Source organism: Theobroma umbraticum, unplaced genomic scaffold (genome assembly GCF_002168275.2).
Source record: "Theobroma umbraticum cultivar Fairchild unplaced genomic scaffold, ASM216827v3 scaffold_239.0, whole genome shotgun sequence".
Taxonomy (NCBI): Eukaryota; Viridiplantae; Streptophyta; class Magnoliopsida; order Malvales; family Malvaceae; genus Theobroma; species Theobroma umbraticum.
Window position 1 is genome coordinate 1,477,629 of NW_018397279.1, and position 15,687 is coordinate 1,493,315.

The 15,687-nt window shown below is 34.0% G+C and overlaps 2 protein-coding genes across 6 annotated transcripts; both read left to right on the forward strand.

Moving 5' to 3' along the window:
* Nucleotides 1–4,387: 4,387 nt before the first annotated feature.
* On the forward strand, nucleotides 4,388–10,327 carry HEMG2 (Flavin containing amine oxidoreductase family). 4 transcript variants are annotated; one of them, XM_021443387.2, is made up of 18 exons: nucleotides 4,388–4,435; nucleotides 4,568–4,607; nucleotides 4,836–4,971; nucleotides 5,110–5,175; nucleotides 5,342–5,392; nucleotides 5,526–5,582; nucleotides 5,832–5,938; nucleotides 6,056–6,092; nucleotides 6,293–6,358; nucleotides 6,572–6,612; nucleotides 7,248–7,377; nucleotides 8,345–8,524; nucleotides 8,685–8,759; nucleotides 8,916–9,039; nucleotides 9,128–9,236; nucleotides 9,339–9,413; nucleotides 9,559–9,665; nucleotides 10,002–10,327. In XM_021443387.2, the coding sequence occupies exons 1-18, from the start codon at nucleotides 4,399–4,401 to the stop codon at nucleotides 10,112–10,114; spliced, it is 1,551 nt and encodes a 516-aa protein (XP_021299062.1). In that variant the 5' UTR covers nucleotides 4,388–4,398; the 3' UTR covers nucleotides 10,115–10,327. The 4 variants fall into 4 exon arrangements, with proteins under 4 accessions (XP_021299062.1, XP_089641682.1, XP_021299063.1 ...); XM_089785556.1 differs by having other exon boundaries at nucleotides 5,862–5,938; XM_021443388.1 differs by lacking the exons at nucleotides 4,388–4,435; nucleotides 4,568–4,607; nucleotides 4,836–4,971; nucleotides 5,110–5,175 and having other exon boundaries at nucleotides 5,342–5,445.
* Nucleotides 10,328–10,752: 425 nt separating this feature from the next.
* LOC110427763 (3-dehydrosphinganine reductase TSC10A-like) lies at nucleotides 10,753–13,906 on the forward strand. 2 transcript variants are annotated; one of them, XM_021443354.2, is made up of 5 exons: nucleotides 10,753–11,408; nucleotides 11,637–11,784; nucleotides 12,405–12,563; nucleotides 12,636–12,695; nucleotides 13,569–13,906. In XM_021443354.2, exons 1-5 carry the CDS (start codon nucleotides 10,896–10,898, stop codon nucleotides 13,574–13,576), a joined length of 888 nt encoding a protein of 295 aa, XP_021299029.1. In that variant the 5' UTR covers nucleotides 10,753–10,895; the 3' UTR covers nucleotides 13,577–13,906. The 2 variants fall into 2 exon arrangements, with proteins under 2 accessions (XP_021299029.1, XP_021299027.1); XM_021443352.2 differs by having other exon boundaries at nucleotides 10,757–11,408; nucleotides 12,405–12,695.
* Nucleotides 13,907–15,687: the final 1,781 nt, after the last annotated feature.

Genomic DNA, 15,687 nt, shown 5'->3' on the forward strand with positions numbered 1-15,687 from the left:
CGTGTTTGATTTTATATTATCAAAAAAAAATTTAATCTTTAAATAAAAAATTTTAACAATAAAAATGACATTAATATAAACAATTTATTAATTGTGATATAAAATTATGAAATCGATATAGCACCAAATGCAAATAGATAATTTTTGTTCAACCATGATTGGTGTAATTTATATTGACTTAAAGTTTTGTTTGATTAATATTTTTGTTATTAATTTTTTTAAGTGTTTTTTTTTACAAAAAATAAATACGAAGTAGACAACATTTTAATTTATAAAATTTACTTACAAGACAAAAGACGTCCTTCCATTGGTCTAAGGAAGTAAATATAATGTAGAGATTGCTGACAATGAATTAAAACAAGCAAGTAAATATAATCAGATAAAAGAAACATTAATCTTATATCATTTTATTTATGTTATTAATTCATAGGTGTAAAACAAGGAAAAAAGCATTACCTATATATATATAAATATTATATATATATATATATTGTCTTGAGCCGGCCAAAGCCCATGATCCATTGATGTTGTCGAATCAGTCAACATTTCGACTTCAGCTTGTCCCGCTTTGAAGGGCGTTAAATGCCAAGTTACTAAAACATCCGTACCGGCACTACAATAAATTTGGGTTTTAACTAAATTTATTAAATGTAACATATTTTTTATGTAATAAAATTAAAAAATGCAATATTACTTAAATTTGACATAATATGTGAAAAAAATTAATTATTTAATAAAAAATTAATTATTTTTAATTTTTATTATATTTAATTAAAAATTTATATTTTTATTTTAAATTAAATAATTTTTGATAATTAATTATTAATTAATTATTATAAATTAAAATATTATTTATTATTTTATATTTACATAATATTAATATGAAGAGTGAAAATGTCACATATCATTATTATGATATATCAACATATCATGTGGTATAATATAATAAATAATATTATAATTAATAATAATTAATTAAATTATATAAATTTATTTAATTTTAATAAAAAGTTTTTATTAGAATTTGATTAAAATAATAAAATTTTATTTAAATGTTTTTAAATATGATATAAAAAATAAAATTTAAAAAGATTTGAGTGTAACGAGGATTTATGCATGAAAGAACCCTAAGTGGAGCGCTCGTTCTACCTCGTGGACGTGGAAAAACCAAAGCAACAACGAAAATGGCAGGGCGGCATGGGGAACTTACACGTGTTTCTCGAATGCCATCAAGCCTCACTCCTTACCTTCCTTTTTTTGTCTCTTAAAGCAGCAACGTTTGTTTACAAAAAAAATACGAAGGAAAGAAAAGAAAAAGATTAGTTAAATTTACAGTGCTCGAGGCCAGCAGCGATTCATGTGCAGGTAATTAATGGCCGTTTCGAAGTTCCAAGAGACGATCTTTTCCCGTATCAGTGTGGACGAAGGGTACGGACACACACCACTGCTTACTTGAGAATTCAATGGTGCATGGGTTTCCATTTGCTCTCTATTCAGCGTATGTCCTTTTACTTAATATGCCTCAATAGTTGGTCGGCGCCGGTAATGCTATTTAATACTGCAGTTTTTGCTGAAGACTATTTCTACGACATATTTTAAAATTAATTAAAATATTTTTATTATGTTTATATTAAATGCATGAGTAATAATCTGTCAATTTTAAATCATGAATTTTATCGTGTTATTGTGATATTTGGATTAATTTATTTTTAAGATTGAGTTGTTTTGTTTACGATGTCATTCAAGTTTTGAGTTGTCTTAAATTAGATTCGAAAATTAATATTTAATTAAAAAATATACAGTCAAATAGAAAAAAAAAAGCTTATTTGATCATAACCCAATGAAAGTAGCTAGCAATTTTGCATATTAACTATGGTGTGATTTTCCTTAATTTGAACTTCAAAATTTTGTTCATCATCCACCAAAGATTTTTCCTGTGGTTAGATCATGAAGAGGGCGCTTTTGTCATACAACTTTTTTACCTTTTCTATATCCTCCATTTTGTCCAAAAGGAATATGGTATTAAATTCTAAGAGGATTTTTTATGTTCTTAATTGTTGAATGGGTCATCTTTATCCATTGACCCACTGACCTTAAATCCCCCAACAATCTTAGGCCAGTGTACTTTGGTGGAGATCATTCCAATTGTCTACCACAAATGAGACAATGGAGGAACTTCTTACCAGTTCTACCACCCACCTTTTGCCTTTTCCAACAATCTGAAAAAATCAAACTCATTCCATTTTTCCTTTGGGAACAATTCGTTTCCTTTCAAATTAAAACAAAACCCAAAGTTGAATACTAGGAGGAAGGGGCCATTGGCAGATCAGGCTCAACCTAAGTGGTCACCAAAAGAAGAGAATTCTTTCATTTCAAAATTTGAAAACCTTTCCAAGTCATAGCTCACAATCATTGTTTTGAGTTTAAATTGGTTTGGCACCCAAGGTTTTTCTATCCCTCTCATGAGATTAATCCTCAGAACCCATCTTTTCCAACTGAAATTTTGCATGACTTAGAAGTATTTCAAGATTCCCAACTAACCTTGTTGAATTAATTTCATGTTGCTTGTAACTCAAAGTTTCTAAAAAACTTTAAAACTTGTGTGTTAATCTTCCAAACCTTAAGCAAATATGATATTTGTCTCATTTAACATTGATATCTTTTGGGAGCATGTTTTTCTCCTTTTTGGTGGCCAGTCCTTTAAATTATGCTTTGACTATTTCTTTCACATAGCAAAAGAAAACAAAAGGAATTTGCTTTCATTCATGTGGCAGTTTGTCTATTTATTTTCCCATTTGGCAGCTCAACTTCCCCCAAAATATAATTAGAAGCAATCAATGAAGTGCATGAAGATTTTGATTACTGTTTTAGTTTGGATTGAATTATTATATATCAACCCAACAACTTTCTTATAAGTTTTACTTTAAAAAGGGGCGTATGTTAATTACAAAGTTTTGATTAATTAAGGAGTAACCCCACTTACACACATTTGGTTTTAACTTTATTTTTTTTCAAATAAAACCTAATGATTTCTTTTTTTTCCTAATTAGTACCCTATGAATGATTTCTATTCCGATTAGGGATCAAGTTGCTCATTTTATCCAATAAAATTATAAAAAATACTTTTGAATATAAATAAATAGGTCAATTTTGAATTAAAGGTAGTTTCGATAATTTTTTTATCAAAATTAAGAACTTAATTTTTACAGAAACAAAAGTTATCCACATAATATTAATTGAAAAAAAAATCCACGTAATGCTAATTGAAACAAATTACAAAATATTATGTGAAAAAAAAAAGTCAAAATCGATGGAATTTATTGTTATTCAAAATTGAGATACCAAAATCTTTAATTGGGGGAAAGAAAATCATGGAAAAAGAACTTGGTGGGAAACCCATGAATGGAAAAAGGTGAGAAACGCAATTCTTGGGAGTAAGCTTTTGGGTGGGGGTTGTCCATTGTATTTGTTTATGCATAATCAAGATGTTGTTTGATCATTACAAATCATTAGGGGAAACTTAAAGCATACATTGTTCCCAAAAGCTAAAGTTCATGGTTTTCTTCTCATTGCTTTTACTTAATATAATTCTTTTTTTTTCAATTATTTTTTATTTTCAGCAGGCTCCTCTTGTCCCCCCAAGCTTCATATAGAAGCTGCCTAACTGAGCCATGGGGCAAGAGTCTCAAAATTAAACAGATCTGTCTGCTAAAATGTGTTCATGCAAATGATACATATAGCTATAAAAGTTAACTCGTTAAAAGAAACTCTCTTATGTGAAAAACACTTTAAAAACAAATTTAATAAATTTTAATTATTTAAGTAAATTAAAAAAATATTTTTGATTATTTGAATCATTTTATAAAAAATTTTTTCATTACGAATCATCATCAAAATTTTTTGAGAGAGAGGACCAAGGGAGGAGGTTAAGGGAAAGAAGGGTCGAGGGATAGGTTAAAGAGGGCGAAAAGTTTATTTTTAAGAAATTGTCTTATAATTTTAGAATGTTTATGATAATTTTTTTAAATCAAGGAATTTAATTTTTGTTGATACGAGAATTGTTTACATCCATTATTGTATTTTTTTCATTTCAAATATGAGAAAATAATATATATATTTATATGTATTGAAAAGCATTGTCATACCATGCTGTCCGAACACATAGCTAGTACAATGATGCGAAACGGGCTTTAAGATCTTCGTTGGGCTTTTGTTTACGAGCCTAATGCCGTAACAAATGGTCTCATCCTTGTTTATGGACGGCCCAGATTCACAACAGAAAAAAAAGGAATATTGGCCCAGGTACTAACCAGGCCCAAAGTGGGCCCAAAATACACGGAGATCCGAGCAAGACCGTTAAATGTGGCTTACGTGCTAGCAAAGCCGGGCATCGCGAAAATGAAAATGGCGTCAGCAAAAAACAAAGACAAGCAGAGTACACTTCTCTCTCTCAAATCTAAACGCTAAAAAATTTATTAAAATTGAATTCCAATTTCGAATTTCACAATAATTGAGCTCATTTTCTTTATTTTGATTTTGATTATTTTTTTATGTGTTTCTTTCTCAGCTTCTGCTAAAAGAGTGGCTGTCGTTGGCGCTGGTGTAAGGTACTACTTCCAATTTTACGTTCCCTTCATTTCTTCCGGTTCTAATTTTTTGTTTGATTGTCTTTGATAATTTGATTGGAAGGAAACTTGCTGCATCTATGAGCATGAAGTTGAAAAATTTTAATGTTATGAGCTGATTTTTGTTTTGAAATTTGGAAATGAGCTTTTCTTTTTACTAATTTTAAACGCATTTTATATTTTCTTTGGGACAAATGGACTATAATCAAGTGGACTCGCGGCGGCTTACAAGTTGAAATCTCATGGTTTGAATGTTACGGTGTTTGAAGCTGAAGGAAGGGCTGGAGGGAAGTTAAGAACTGTTTCACAGGAGGGTTTGATATGGGATGAAGGAGCAAATACAATGGTAATACTCTTCTTCTTCTTCTTTTTTAAAATTGGCTATAATTGCTTGTTTAGTTAAATAGATCGCGAATGGCGGTTGAACTTTTAAAATGCAATGATGGTGTTGGTGTTGACACCAACTTTTAACTGACTAGTGCAGACTGAAAGTGAGATTGAAGTGAGAAGTTTGTTTGATGATCTTGGTATTCGAGATAAGCAACAAGTTGTAAGTACACCCATAGCTATATCTTATGCATTTTTAAATGCTAGTTTAGGAGTTGTTAGTTGTGAGTTCATGCTTCAATACCACATTCTTTACAAGTTTTCTGGTTATAGTTGAAAGCCGGGAAGCCACTTTTTTAAATAACTTGATTATTGGTGGCCTTTTGCAGCCGATCGCACAAAAGAAGCGGTATATTGTGAGAAATGGGGTGCCTGTATTAGTATGTTTTGCTTGTTCCATCTTTACTGCTCTTTGAGTTTACATCTTATCCCCGTAAGACTCTTCACACCCTAAGGTAGGTTGGTATCTGGATCTGACTTTGTTCACAATCTCTACTTGATTTTTCGTGCTAGATTCCCTCAAATCCCATCGCACTAATCACAACCAACATTCTTTCAGCAAAATCAAAGGTTTGTTTATCAGAACTATTTTGGGTGCATCCAATGGATAAAAATTTTGGCTGTCTTATTTTAATCAATTAGCATACCATACTAGTTAAGCATGCAGGCTTTTGTGGTATTATTTTAAGTATTGGTGGTGTGAAACTTTCTCATAACTTGAATCAACTAAAAGTAATATTGTAAAGCGGAGCTTACTTGGCTTCCTTTCCTCATTTTGCTTTTGTTCATATGTATTTGTTTTTGAAATGGTTATGATAGGCCTATATAGTTGGGGATTTGCTTTTGCAGTTTCAAATTATTTTGGAGCCTCTTTTGTGGAAGAAAAGTGACGCTTCAAAAGTATCTGATGATTATAATCTGGAAAGGTGATAAACTCAATCCATGTTTTCATAGTTATTAGCATGCTTTTGTTCATCTGTTTCTCTTGCTTGTTGCCGCTTGATGTCTTGTTTCTTTACTGTATATGTTCAATTTTTATGCAGTGTGGGTGGATTCTTTCAGCGCCATTTTGGTCAAGAGGTATGCTTTGCTTTCTAATTCATTGTTAGTCCATGCTATATCTTCCCAATCATTATGCCAAATATAACCTTTTTTTTTCTTTTTTTAACTTGGGTTCTGCATTGACTTCTGGAAACACTGATATTTAATGGTCTTGGGAAAAGAATTGCAAAAGATTGATGCCTTTGATGTCCATTTACTTATTGGTTCTATTTTATAAGGTTGTGGATTACCTCATCGACCCATTTGTTGCTGGAACCAGTGCTGGAGATCCTGAGTCTCTTTCTGTGAGTAATGCCTCATATCTTTGGACTAATCTGTTCGAGTCTCATGGAAGGAAGTATCAACCTGATTTTCCTTTTATTTATATTAATTATTAGTGTGTCCGGCTATTTTCATGAACTATGGCATTTAATGAGTTGTGAAATGGATCTTGTTGGTGATAGTTCCTTATTGGTTTTTTGTAAATATTGTTGATTACCTTGTCATGGTTAAAACAGATGCGCCATTCCTTTCCAGAGCTATGGGATCTTGAAAAAAGGTATTTCTTTTGTAACTTCTCTTCTATTCCTTTACATGAATTTTGCTGAATAAATTGAAAAATTTTCCTTTCAATTATTGAATTTGGCTTTGATGTCAATTTGTTCACTTTGTCCTAGAGCCATTAAACTGCTAATCCTTAACTTAGGAGGAATTATAAGAAATTATTATTACTTTCCCAAGGCATTGGAAGACTGATCACACATTATTACAACCTTGGTACACTTTGCTTTTTCATTCTTTCTAAATTTCTGTATTCCTAGATCACTGCCGATGAAATCATGATGGGGGGCCTATTTTTTCAGTTTTGTGGTGCTTCTTTCGCAATTTAGAGCATTCTTTACATGTACAAACATTTGGTTGTGACAATCAAATCATAATTTTTGCCTATATGATATTTGTTAGAAGTTAGAATGAGCACATTAAAATTTGGACTAGGTGTATTTGTACTTCAACTCAAGATTGCCACCAATGTGTGTCAAAGAACTATATCTGGCTGTCAATTATTATGAATTGCTATTATTAGGATGCATTATATTCTTAAAAATAGTTAAGGTTTACTGCAATTTCAGTAGTGAATGAGCTATTACAGTCCCTTGAAAACTAAATAATTTCAATGGCATTCTTTCTTGTCAGGTTTGGCTCTATCATAGTTGGAGCAGTTAAATCTAAATTATCTGCCAAAAGGGAAAATCGTGGAGAAACAAAAACTTTGGAGAAAAGGAAGCCTCTGCCTGGCTCATTTTCCTTTCAGGGCGGAATGCAGGTAAATGACTGATGGATAACTTTTTCTGCTCAAGAATTGTATTTGAAGTTCCTTGTGTGAAGATTGCTCCTTTCATCCATAATGTAGTGATATTTCGGAGTAATTGAATCTTTCTGCTGTCATAAAATCTGTTTCCTTTTTCATTTATATTTCATCGTGTTGGATTGGATCAACTTCTGAGACACTGTTTGAGACATTTGAGCATAATATCTTTACCTTGGATGTTGCTCTGAGCAAAGCTTATTATCTTTATGTCACTTGCAAGTATGCTGTTTTACTCGATCTATTTAGCAAATTTAGATTTCCTATTCATTATAGAATTTACATATGGTACTGTTTTTGCATCTTACAGTTCAATTCAATGTTCTTTACTAAAGATTTTTAATCTTGCCTGTTTCCCCCCATGGACATGTATTATTTTGGTACTATTTTTTTTTATTCATTTACTTTAGAGAAAGCTTTATCTGAATTATCATGTAGAACCTCTTTTGACATCCTTGACATAGTTTGAAGGTTTGAGACGTTGGGCAAGTTTACTTCTTCAAGTTGTACTATGGATAATGCCTGGAAAAATTTTCTGTGAAATGTATTCTAGAACTTTTCTATGAAGGCTATTACACATATAATGGAATCTTAACATTGCTATTGGCAGTTGCAGAAATATATAACAAAAATCTCCATATCATTTGTATTTGCTATGTGAAAATGACACCAATTTAGTATTTAATTCCAGCCAGTTGTATGCTTGCCCGTTCCTTATCCTTCAGATTTTATTAGGATTACAATTTTTATCAAAAGATAGGTTACAGTGTCTGTTCTCTAAGCTTTGCTTGAATGTGTTAATTTCCTTTTCTTTTAGCATCAATAACTTGAACCTGATCTGGTCTTTTTAACTGATACTCTCATGATATTGCTGCAGACTTTTAACCCTTAAACATGGTCCTTTATTTCTGGATGGCTTTTGCAGACACTTACTGATATGTTGTGCAAAGATCTTTCGAAAGATGAGCTTAAGCTGAAATCAAAGGTTTTATCATTATCTTACAGTCATGATGGGAAGTCTACATTAGAGAATTGGTCTCTCTCTTATGCTTCTGATCGTGACAAGCGCTCACAAGGTTCATCTTTTGATGCTGTTGTAATGACGGTTAGTTGGACTCTGTTTAGTAGTTAGTTAAACTGTAGTAATTTTTCTTATTTGCTGCTGCAGAAAGAACACCTTGTGCGTTGACATGCATATATGTTATGCTTTATGCTTATTTGTCCAAAGATATCATTGTTAACAAAAAGGTTCTTGTTTATTGCAGGCTCCACTGTGCAATGTTAAAGAAATGAAAATTATGAAAGGAGGAAAGCTTTTTCCATTGAACTTTATCCCAGAGGTATTTGCTTCTTCAATAGGAAAATGCTTACATTTAGATTGTGCCAGTTGTCAATTTACATAGGACAACACAAATATTGTTGATTTATGAATGAGCAAAGGTACTTTTAATATCAGTTTAAGTTTATGGTCATCTTCTCTTGCATCTAAAATGTAGGTGAGTTATATGCCACTATCCGTTATAATTACCACCTTTAAGAAGGAGAATGTCAAGAAACCCCTAGAAGGATTTGGAGTTCTTGTACCTTCAAAGGAGCAACAAAATGGTTTAAAAACTCTGGGTAATGCTTGGCTATGGTACAGTGCACTTAAATGAACTTTGATTTTTTTTTTCTTACTGTGTTCATTGTATGTATTCACTCTTTGCAGGTACACTTTTTTCGTCTATAATGTTTCCAGATCGTGCACCTAATAATTTGTATCTCTATACTACATTTGTTGGGGGAAGTCGAAATAAGGAGCTGGCAAAAGCCTCAACGTATTGAAAACTTCGTTGGTTTATTATTTTACCATACTTTTCTTACTTCATTGTATATATATTTGTTTTGCTAATAATTTTTGTTGTTAATCATTGTTTTAGAGATGAGTTGAAGCATATTGTTACTTCTGACCTTCGGCAGTTGCTGGGAGTGGAGGGAGAACCCACATTCTTGAAGTACATGAACCATTGCCTTAGCATTTTATTTTTTGTTACTGCTACTGTCTAATGGTTAAAATTTTGATAGTTATATATGAGGTGTTTTGAATTAAAATGTATAGCTGCATACATTTTCTGACAACTTGAGATTTCCTAATGACAGTCATTTCTACTGGAGCAAGGCATTCCCGTTGTATGGCCGTAACTATGCTTCAGTCTTGGAAGCAATTGAAAAGATGGAGACGGATCTTCCTGCATTCTTCTATGCGGGTAACTAACTGTGCTTTTACTTGGAAGTTTATAATGTAATAACCCATTTACCTCAATCCTTTCCCACATAAAGAGTTAGACTATGCGTACACGTTATGAAATCCCAACAAAAACCCGGAAGACGTTGACTAGAGATTTTCGTTGCTGTCAACTGAATTCAGCGCACTTTTCAACTTTCCTAACAAATTAATAAATATTGTATTCTACCGAGTGATGTAGAAGTTTAAATCTGATGTACTGATTGTTCAACCGAAGTGCTTTTGTCTGAATATAAGATGCCGAACGGGTCCCATAATCAGTTTTTATAACCTTTACTTGTGTGAACTGTGTTGCTAGGTAACCACAAAGGCGGATTATCAGTTGGGAAAGCGGTTGCTTCTGGGTGCAAAGCAGCTGACCTTGTAATCTCGTATTTGGAATCTTCACATCAGAAGCTGCTCAAAGATTGAACGCCATCGAAGCTGGAATTATACTGTCTGTTAAGTATGAATGTAATCCTTTTGGTTTCTGCTTGAAATTGGCTTCTATTCACAGAATGCTCAAACTATTTTCTTTAAGTAAGAGCAAACATTCAGCTATTGTATAGTAACAAAACAGCAAGTCAATCTATTGTTGTTAATCTGCCTTCTGGTTACTTAATGTTATTTGGTATTTGTCGTTCACATGATTTAATGTCATGATTATATAATAGTTCGGATGGTTATGTCATCAAGTCATGTGAGGACCATGAAAGTGAAGGAGGAAAAAATTGACTTCAACTGTTACATGGTCACGTGTCATATGTTACATGGATAGAAATGTCAATTGAGATCGAGTCTGATGGTCATATTTTTTGTTACGGACTAAGGATTCGTGTGGATATAATAAAAAATTTAAACATTTTTTGTTATATAAGAAAAAATTTTAAATGTTTTAGAATAAACAAAAACGGAAAAATGAGCCTGGGTTTATAATTCAAAAGTTAATCAGATTAAAGTCCATCGAAATAGACAACAACCTATGTAACTACTTTCTCAAGGCCCAATCAAACCATTTGCTTTCCTCGTGTTCTAAGCCAGCCATCCGACAACCATTTCGGATTCGGCTTCTAACCGAAGACCAACCAACTTCTTAATCCAATGGAAAAGTCAAACGTTACCATCAAAGAGGAAAAAAAGAATCGAAATCCACTTCCCACTGTCACTCTCGGATCAGGGATAGCTTCCATCGTCACCCACATCACCGCCCTCGATGCTGCTCTTTCCTGTTATTCTGTTTCCCTTCCTTCTCCTCCTCCTTTACTTCATCGTCCGTCCCCGCCCCGTCAACATCCCTATCAAAAACCGCCACGTGTTCATTACAGGCGGGTCAAGCGGCATCGGGCTAGCCTTAGCCCACCAGGCCGCTTCCCAGGGAGCCCGTGTCTCCCTCCTAGCCCGCTCTCTTAGCAAGCTCGAAGAAGCGAAACAATCAATTCGACTTTCCTCCGGAGTTGACGTTTCGATCTTTGCTGCTGATGTTCGTGACCACGACGCCGTTCAGAAGGCGATCAACGATGCGGGGCCCATCGATGTGCTGGTGGTTAACCAGGGTGTTTTTGTGCCTCAGGAGCTGGAGAAGCAGGGATTGGACGAGGTCAAATTTATGATCGATGTGAATTTGATGGGAAGTTTTAATGTCATCAAAGCTGTTTTGCCGTTGATGAAGGAGAGGAAGGACCGTGGGCCGACCTCTATTGCTCTTATGTCTTCCCAAGCTGGGCAGGTCAGTAACCAAATCATTGAGTTAGTTAGTTTTATAAAAAGGGCATTGCATTTTAGTCATTTTTATTTATGAAAAAAATGTTTTGGAAAAGATATGAATGCTAAAAAGTAGTAGTAAGTAGTAATATTAACAATATTTGTTTGAATTTTTTTTAATAAACTTGTTGTTTAGTTATGAAGGATTTCTTTTGCTGCTATAATTACTTGCATTTTGTAATTTGGAATATAGGTGGGGGTTTACGGTTACACAGCTTACTCCGCCAGTAAATTTGGGCTAAGGGGATTAGCAGAAGCGTTGCAGCAGGAGGTTATTGCGGATAATATTCATGTCTCTCTCATATTTCCACCAGATACTGACACTCCTGGTTTTGAGCAAGGTTTCAGACCCTTTTCTTTGAATCTCTTATCATAAAGTTTTAGCTGGATTGCTTTTTTGTAACCTATATTTACTGGTTATTGGCTTGCTGGGTTTTGGAAAGGTGTGAGATGTCATCATTCTGCGTTAGAATTAATCATTTTGAGTTATTTTGGATGCGAAGAATAGATTAGATTGGTTGAGTTTGATGGTTTATTGAATACGATTGTAGCTATCAATCTAAACAGGCAGAGAGAAGTTTACTGAGATGGTAGTTATTTTTATCATCTTATTGTTAGCATTTCTTCTTTGATTCCAGTCCAATCAAAAAGGTTTTCTTGCCCCCTTGAGAAGCATATGTTGGAAATATATTTGAAATGGGAATTGTTGACAACTTAAAGTACGTTGGCTTCTTTTTTCCTAACTCCAATTGTGTTTCTCAATAGTAAATTGGAGTATGAGATAACTATAGTTCTTTGTGTTGCACTCAAGCATTTGGCTCATTGGTTGGTGCATGATCTCTGTGCTTAAAGTGCAGAGTTTGGATCTCCCTTCCCCTAAGTCCAAAAGAAAAAAAACTATAGCTCGTTGTGTTGCGTATTTGGCATTTGCATTTATTTACTAAAAGCTGACCTTTTGCAGAAAGTAAAGTTAGACCAGAGCTCACAACGATTCTAGCAGGCTCCTCTGGTTCAATGAAAGCTGATGAAGTTGCCAAGAAAGCTTTAGATGGCATCAAATCTGGAAGTTTCATTGTCCCTTGCAACTTTGAGGGGCAGATGCTTGCCATAGCTACTGCTGGTTTGTCCCCTCAGAGATCTTTCTTGATGGCATTCATTGAGGTGGCTTTCATTGGTATATTTCGTCTTGTAGCTTTATTTTTCCAATGGAACTGGTATGGGAGCATAGAACAGTGGCATGCAAAGAAGAAAGGTAAGTGTGCGGTAAAAGATTTGCCTATTTATATCCAGGAGAAAAGATACATTGCCCACCTTATTGAACTTGTTTTTGTCTATTTATTTGTTTTTAATTTGTTTCTCTCATGTCAAGTTGAATGGTCAAGAACTTGAGATTTGATTAATATCAAGGGATAGCATTTAGTTTTAATTAGGGTGTGTAGATTTTTCCTCTTAGGAATTGAGGCTATGAGAATATTGTGTTAGACAGAATCTATCAAATATTGGCGAAGTTAAACTTTTGGGGTTTCCAGTTCTTTCAAGAATTAGGAGTTTGCATGAATAATGCCCCAAAGAGGTTTTTCCTCTGTTTCTTTATCAAAAACTTATGGTTGACGGCAATTTAAACTACAGCATTGTGTTTGGACAAGTTCAATAAGGTGGATAGTTTTAACTTTCATTAAAAAAAAGGTCCAAAGTTTTGTTTTCAAGTTAGATTCTTTGCTAAAACTTAAAATGATAGTTTTCCCCCTTCTAAATCCTGATAACCAAAAAACTAAGATTGTTAGTGTTATAATATCAGCAGGGGTATCTGCTCATTGGTAGAAGGTGAAGGCTATTACAAATTAGAATACGACTCATATTTCCTCTAAGCATACCCTGTTTGTTTCAATAAGGAAAATTGGCAATTAGGTATTTAGTGTTGAAGCTATGTCCAAAGTATCATGGAATCGCTTTTTTTCAGACATTATATGACAATATGAGCCTTTCTTTGGAAAAGGTGTAAGTGCTTGATTGTTTTATTGAACACAGTTTTTTGTGCATGATTATTACTCCTTTTATTATGTCAAAACTGTAAGGAGCAATAATGTCATGATAAAATGTTTTCCATTGGCTTTCTTGATTTCAGAGAAATAGAATTCCTTGGTGCTTGATGTGGATCAGCATTGCTTCTTCTGGCATCTATTACTTACTTCTAGGATCTCATGGACGTGGATCTTTGGCTAATAACAAGTTTCAGCTTTCAGCATTCAGGAACTGAAGCTCTCCCGAACTCTGCATCTAAGTTTCAGCACATTTCAACTAATGCCATGTATATCTAAAAGATCAGATACCTTAGTTTTTTACATTCCGACTTTCAAATTAGCTGTTGCTAGAAATGAAATGTAGCCAAATTTTAATACAGTGAAGAGCTGCAGCAATTATACGTTTGCATTGGAAAGTTATAATGTGTGTTTGAACTTTTTACTAGAATCTTGAGATGTTTCCAAGAATTACAAGTTTTAATCGAGAAAACTGCCTTCTTTCTCAATAACCAAAATTTGGACATTTGCTTTTTATTTAATCCATGTCATTTGAATCACAGCAACTATGGTTATTCTTGTTGTTCAAGTATGTTCCTTGGCAGAGCTGAAACTTAAAATGGGAAAGCAAGATATGAAGTTTTGACATAAACTTGGGTTTGTTGCCCCTCACAGATCTATCTATTTTACATTTACTGGAGTTTCTAACCTTACTTTGCTTAACAGAGAGGCTGCCGCCATATATTCAGTAAAGAACCATGTAATATTTGCTAAGTTTTTTTAACAGTTTAGTCACCTCACAAGCTCATGTGTGCTGTGCCCAGAAAAAGGTGTCTCAGCGTCAAAGTGGGGTCAAATTAACAAGCCACAGAAACAAGATTCAGTTCCTTTTCTCTCAAGAAGTCATTGGTTCAAAAACCCTTGCAAATTTGATCTCTAAGCGCTCGCCTCTTATGTTCTATAATCCAGAAAAATCTCTGAAGGTAAAAATTTGAGTTTTCCAATGTCAAAAGTTTTGGTGAAGGAAGGAAATCGGTACATCCAGGGCCTTTAGGTAGGATCAAAGAGAGTTTGAGAAGAAGGTTGTGATTGCGAATGAGGATGATGTTCTGCTAAAGTTGCTTAGGGGCATACCAGGATGGGATGAGATTTGAAGCATTCAATAACCAGTTGGTGAAATATAAATTGCGTTGAACAAAGGACTGAAGTATCAAAATGCCATGATTCACAATAACACTGATGAAATCAGATTGGTTTACAATGTCAGTGATAATTGTTTTAGCCTCTTTTTGTTCAGAACTTAGGGCTGTACATCAATTGCTGCTATTATGTCTAATCTTTGCAGTCTTACATCGTAGAAATAAAAGATTGTAACTTGGTAAGTGTAATTGGTAGTCACAAATGTGTATGTCTGTTATTGCTTTTTGTGCCAGTGATCCAAGGTTTTCTCTATCATTTTGTTTGAGATGCTTCTCCTTCCTGTTTTTATGAGGAAACTACCAGAATTTGTTAGCATTGAAGGAGATTCAAAGAGGTGCCTTCAGCTGTCTTTGTGGTTGGTTCGCAAGTTGCTACAGCTTTGGTGTGAAATTGATGGCAAATTTAGTTGTTTTGAGACTTATTTGTTGAGAAGGATGAATAGAGGTAGAGAATTTGGGGTGGGGAATGAGGCACTAGAAAAAGATGGTGAGCCAACCAAATTCCGGTGAGCCAACCAAATTCCTCTTTTTGTTTCGAAGTGTGTGATTCTATAGGTAAACTTTCTTCCATTCAGTTTTAATTATTGTACCTTGGACAGGGTAATGGAGACCTTGTCCTGGCCTTTTGGGTGGAAACTTAGAAGGCTTGGCCTTTAGTTGGTGGGCCATGTGCCCTAAATAAAACAAAAGCATACTTTGAAATTTGAATGTCAGTCCCATTTCCTTAGGACATATGCACCTTGACTCTGCAGGCCCCGGCCACCCCTACCTAAAAAAAAGAATGCTGCTACAGAGATAAAGGTAAACCAGATTAGCAGAGTAGGACACAAAACTGCAAACAGTCCAGACCATGTGGAAGATTTGGGGGCTACAACAAGGTTACTTTTCTATCATTTTGGGAGCCTTAGGCCCTTTAAGCTGTGCATAGTGTAGGTTGGCAGCTTCTGCAATTGATACTAATTGAAGTTAATGGTGATTTCTGCCTCCATTCAAAGTTCATGAATCAAGAGCTACTGTCATTCTCAAA

Excerpts from the sequence above, each read along its gene's own strand:
- HEMG2 (XM_021443387.2), top strand. The coding sequence starts at position 4,399 with ATGAAAATGGCGTCAGCAAAAAACAAAGACAAGCAGA. Across the intron at positions 4,608-4,835 it reads GTCGTTGGCGCTGGTGTAAG|TGGACTCGCGGCGGCTTACA; the intron begins GTACTACTTCCA and ends ACTATAATCAAG. Across the intron at positions 9,237-9,338 it reads GAGCTGGCAAAAGCCTCAAC|AGATGAGTTGAAGCATATTG; the intron begins GTATTGAAAACT and ends TCATTGTTTTAG.
- LOC110427763 (XM_021443352.2), top strand. The coding sequence starts at position 10,896 with ATGCTGCTCTTTCCTGTTATTCTGTTTCCCTTCCTTCTCCTCCTCCTT. Across the intron at positions 11,409-11,636 it reads TGTCTTCCCAAGCTGGGCAG|GTGGGGGTTTACGGTTACAC; the intron begins GTCAGTAACCAA and ends TTTGGAATATAG. Across the intron at positions 11,785-12,404 it reads CACTCCTGGTTTTGAGCAAG|AAAGTAAAGTTAGACCAGAG; the intron begins GTTTCAGACCCT and ends GACCTTTTGCAG.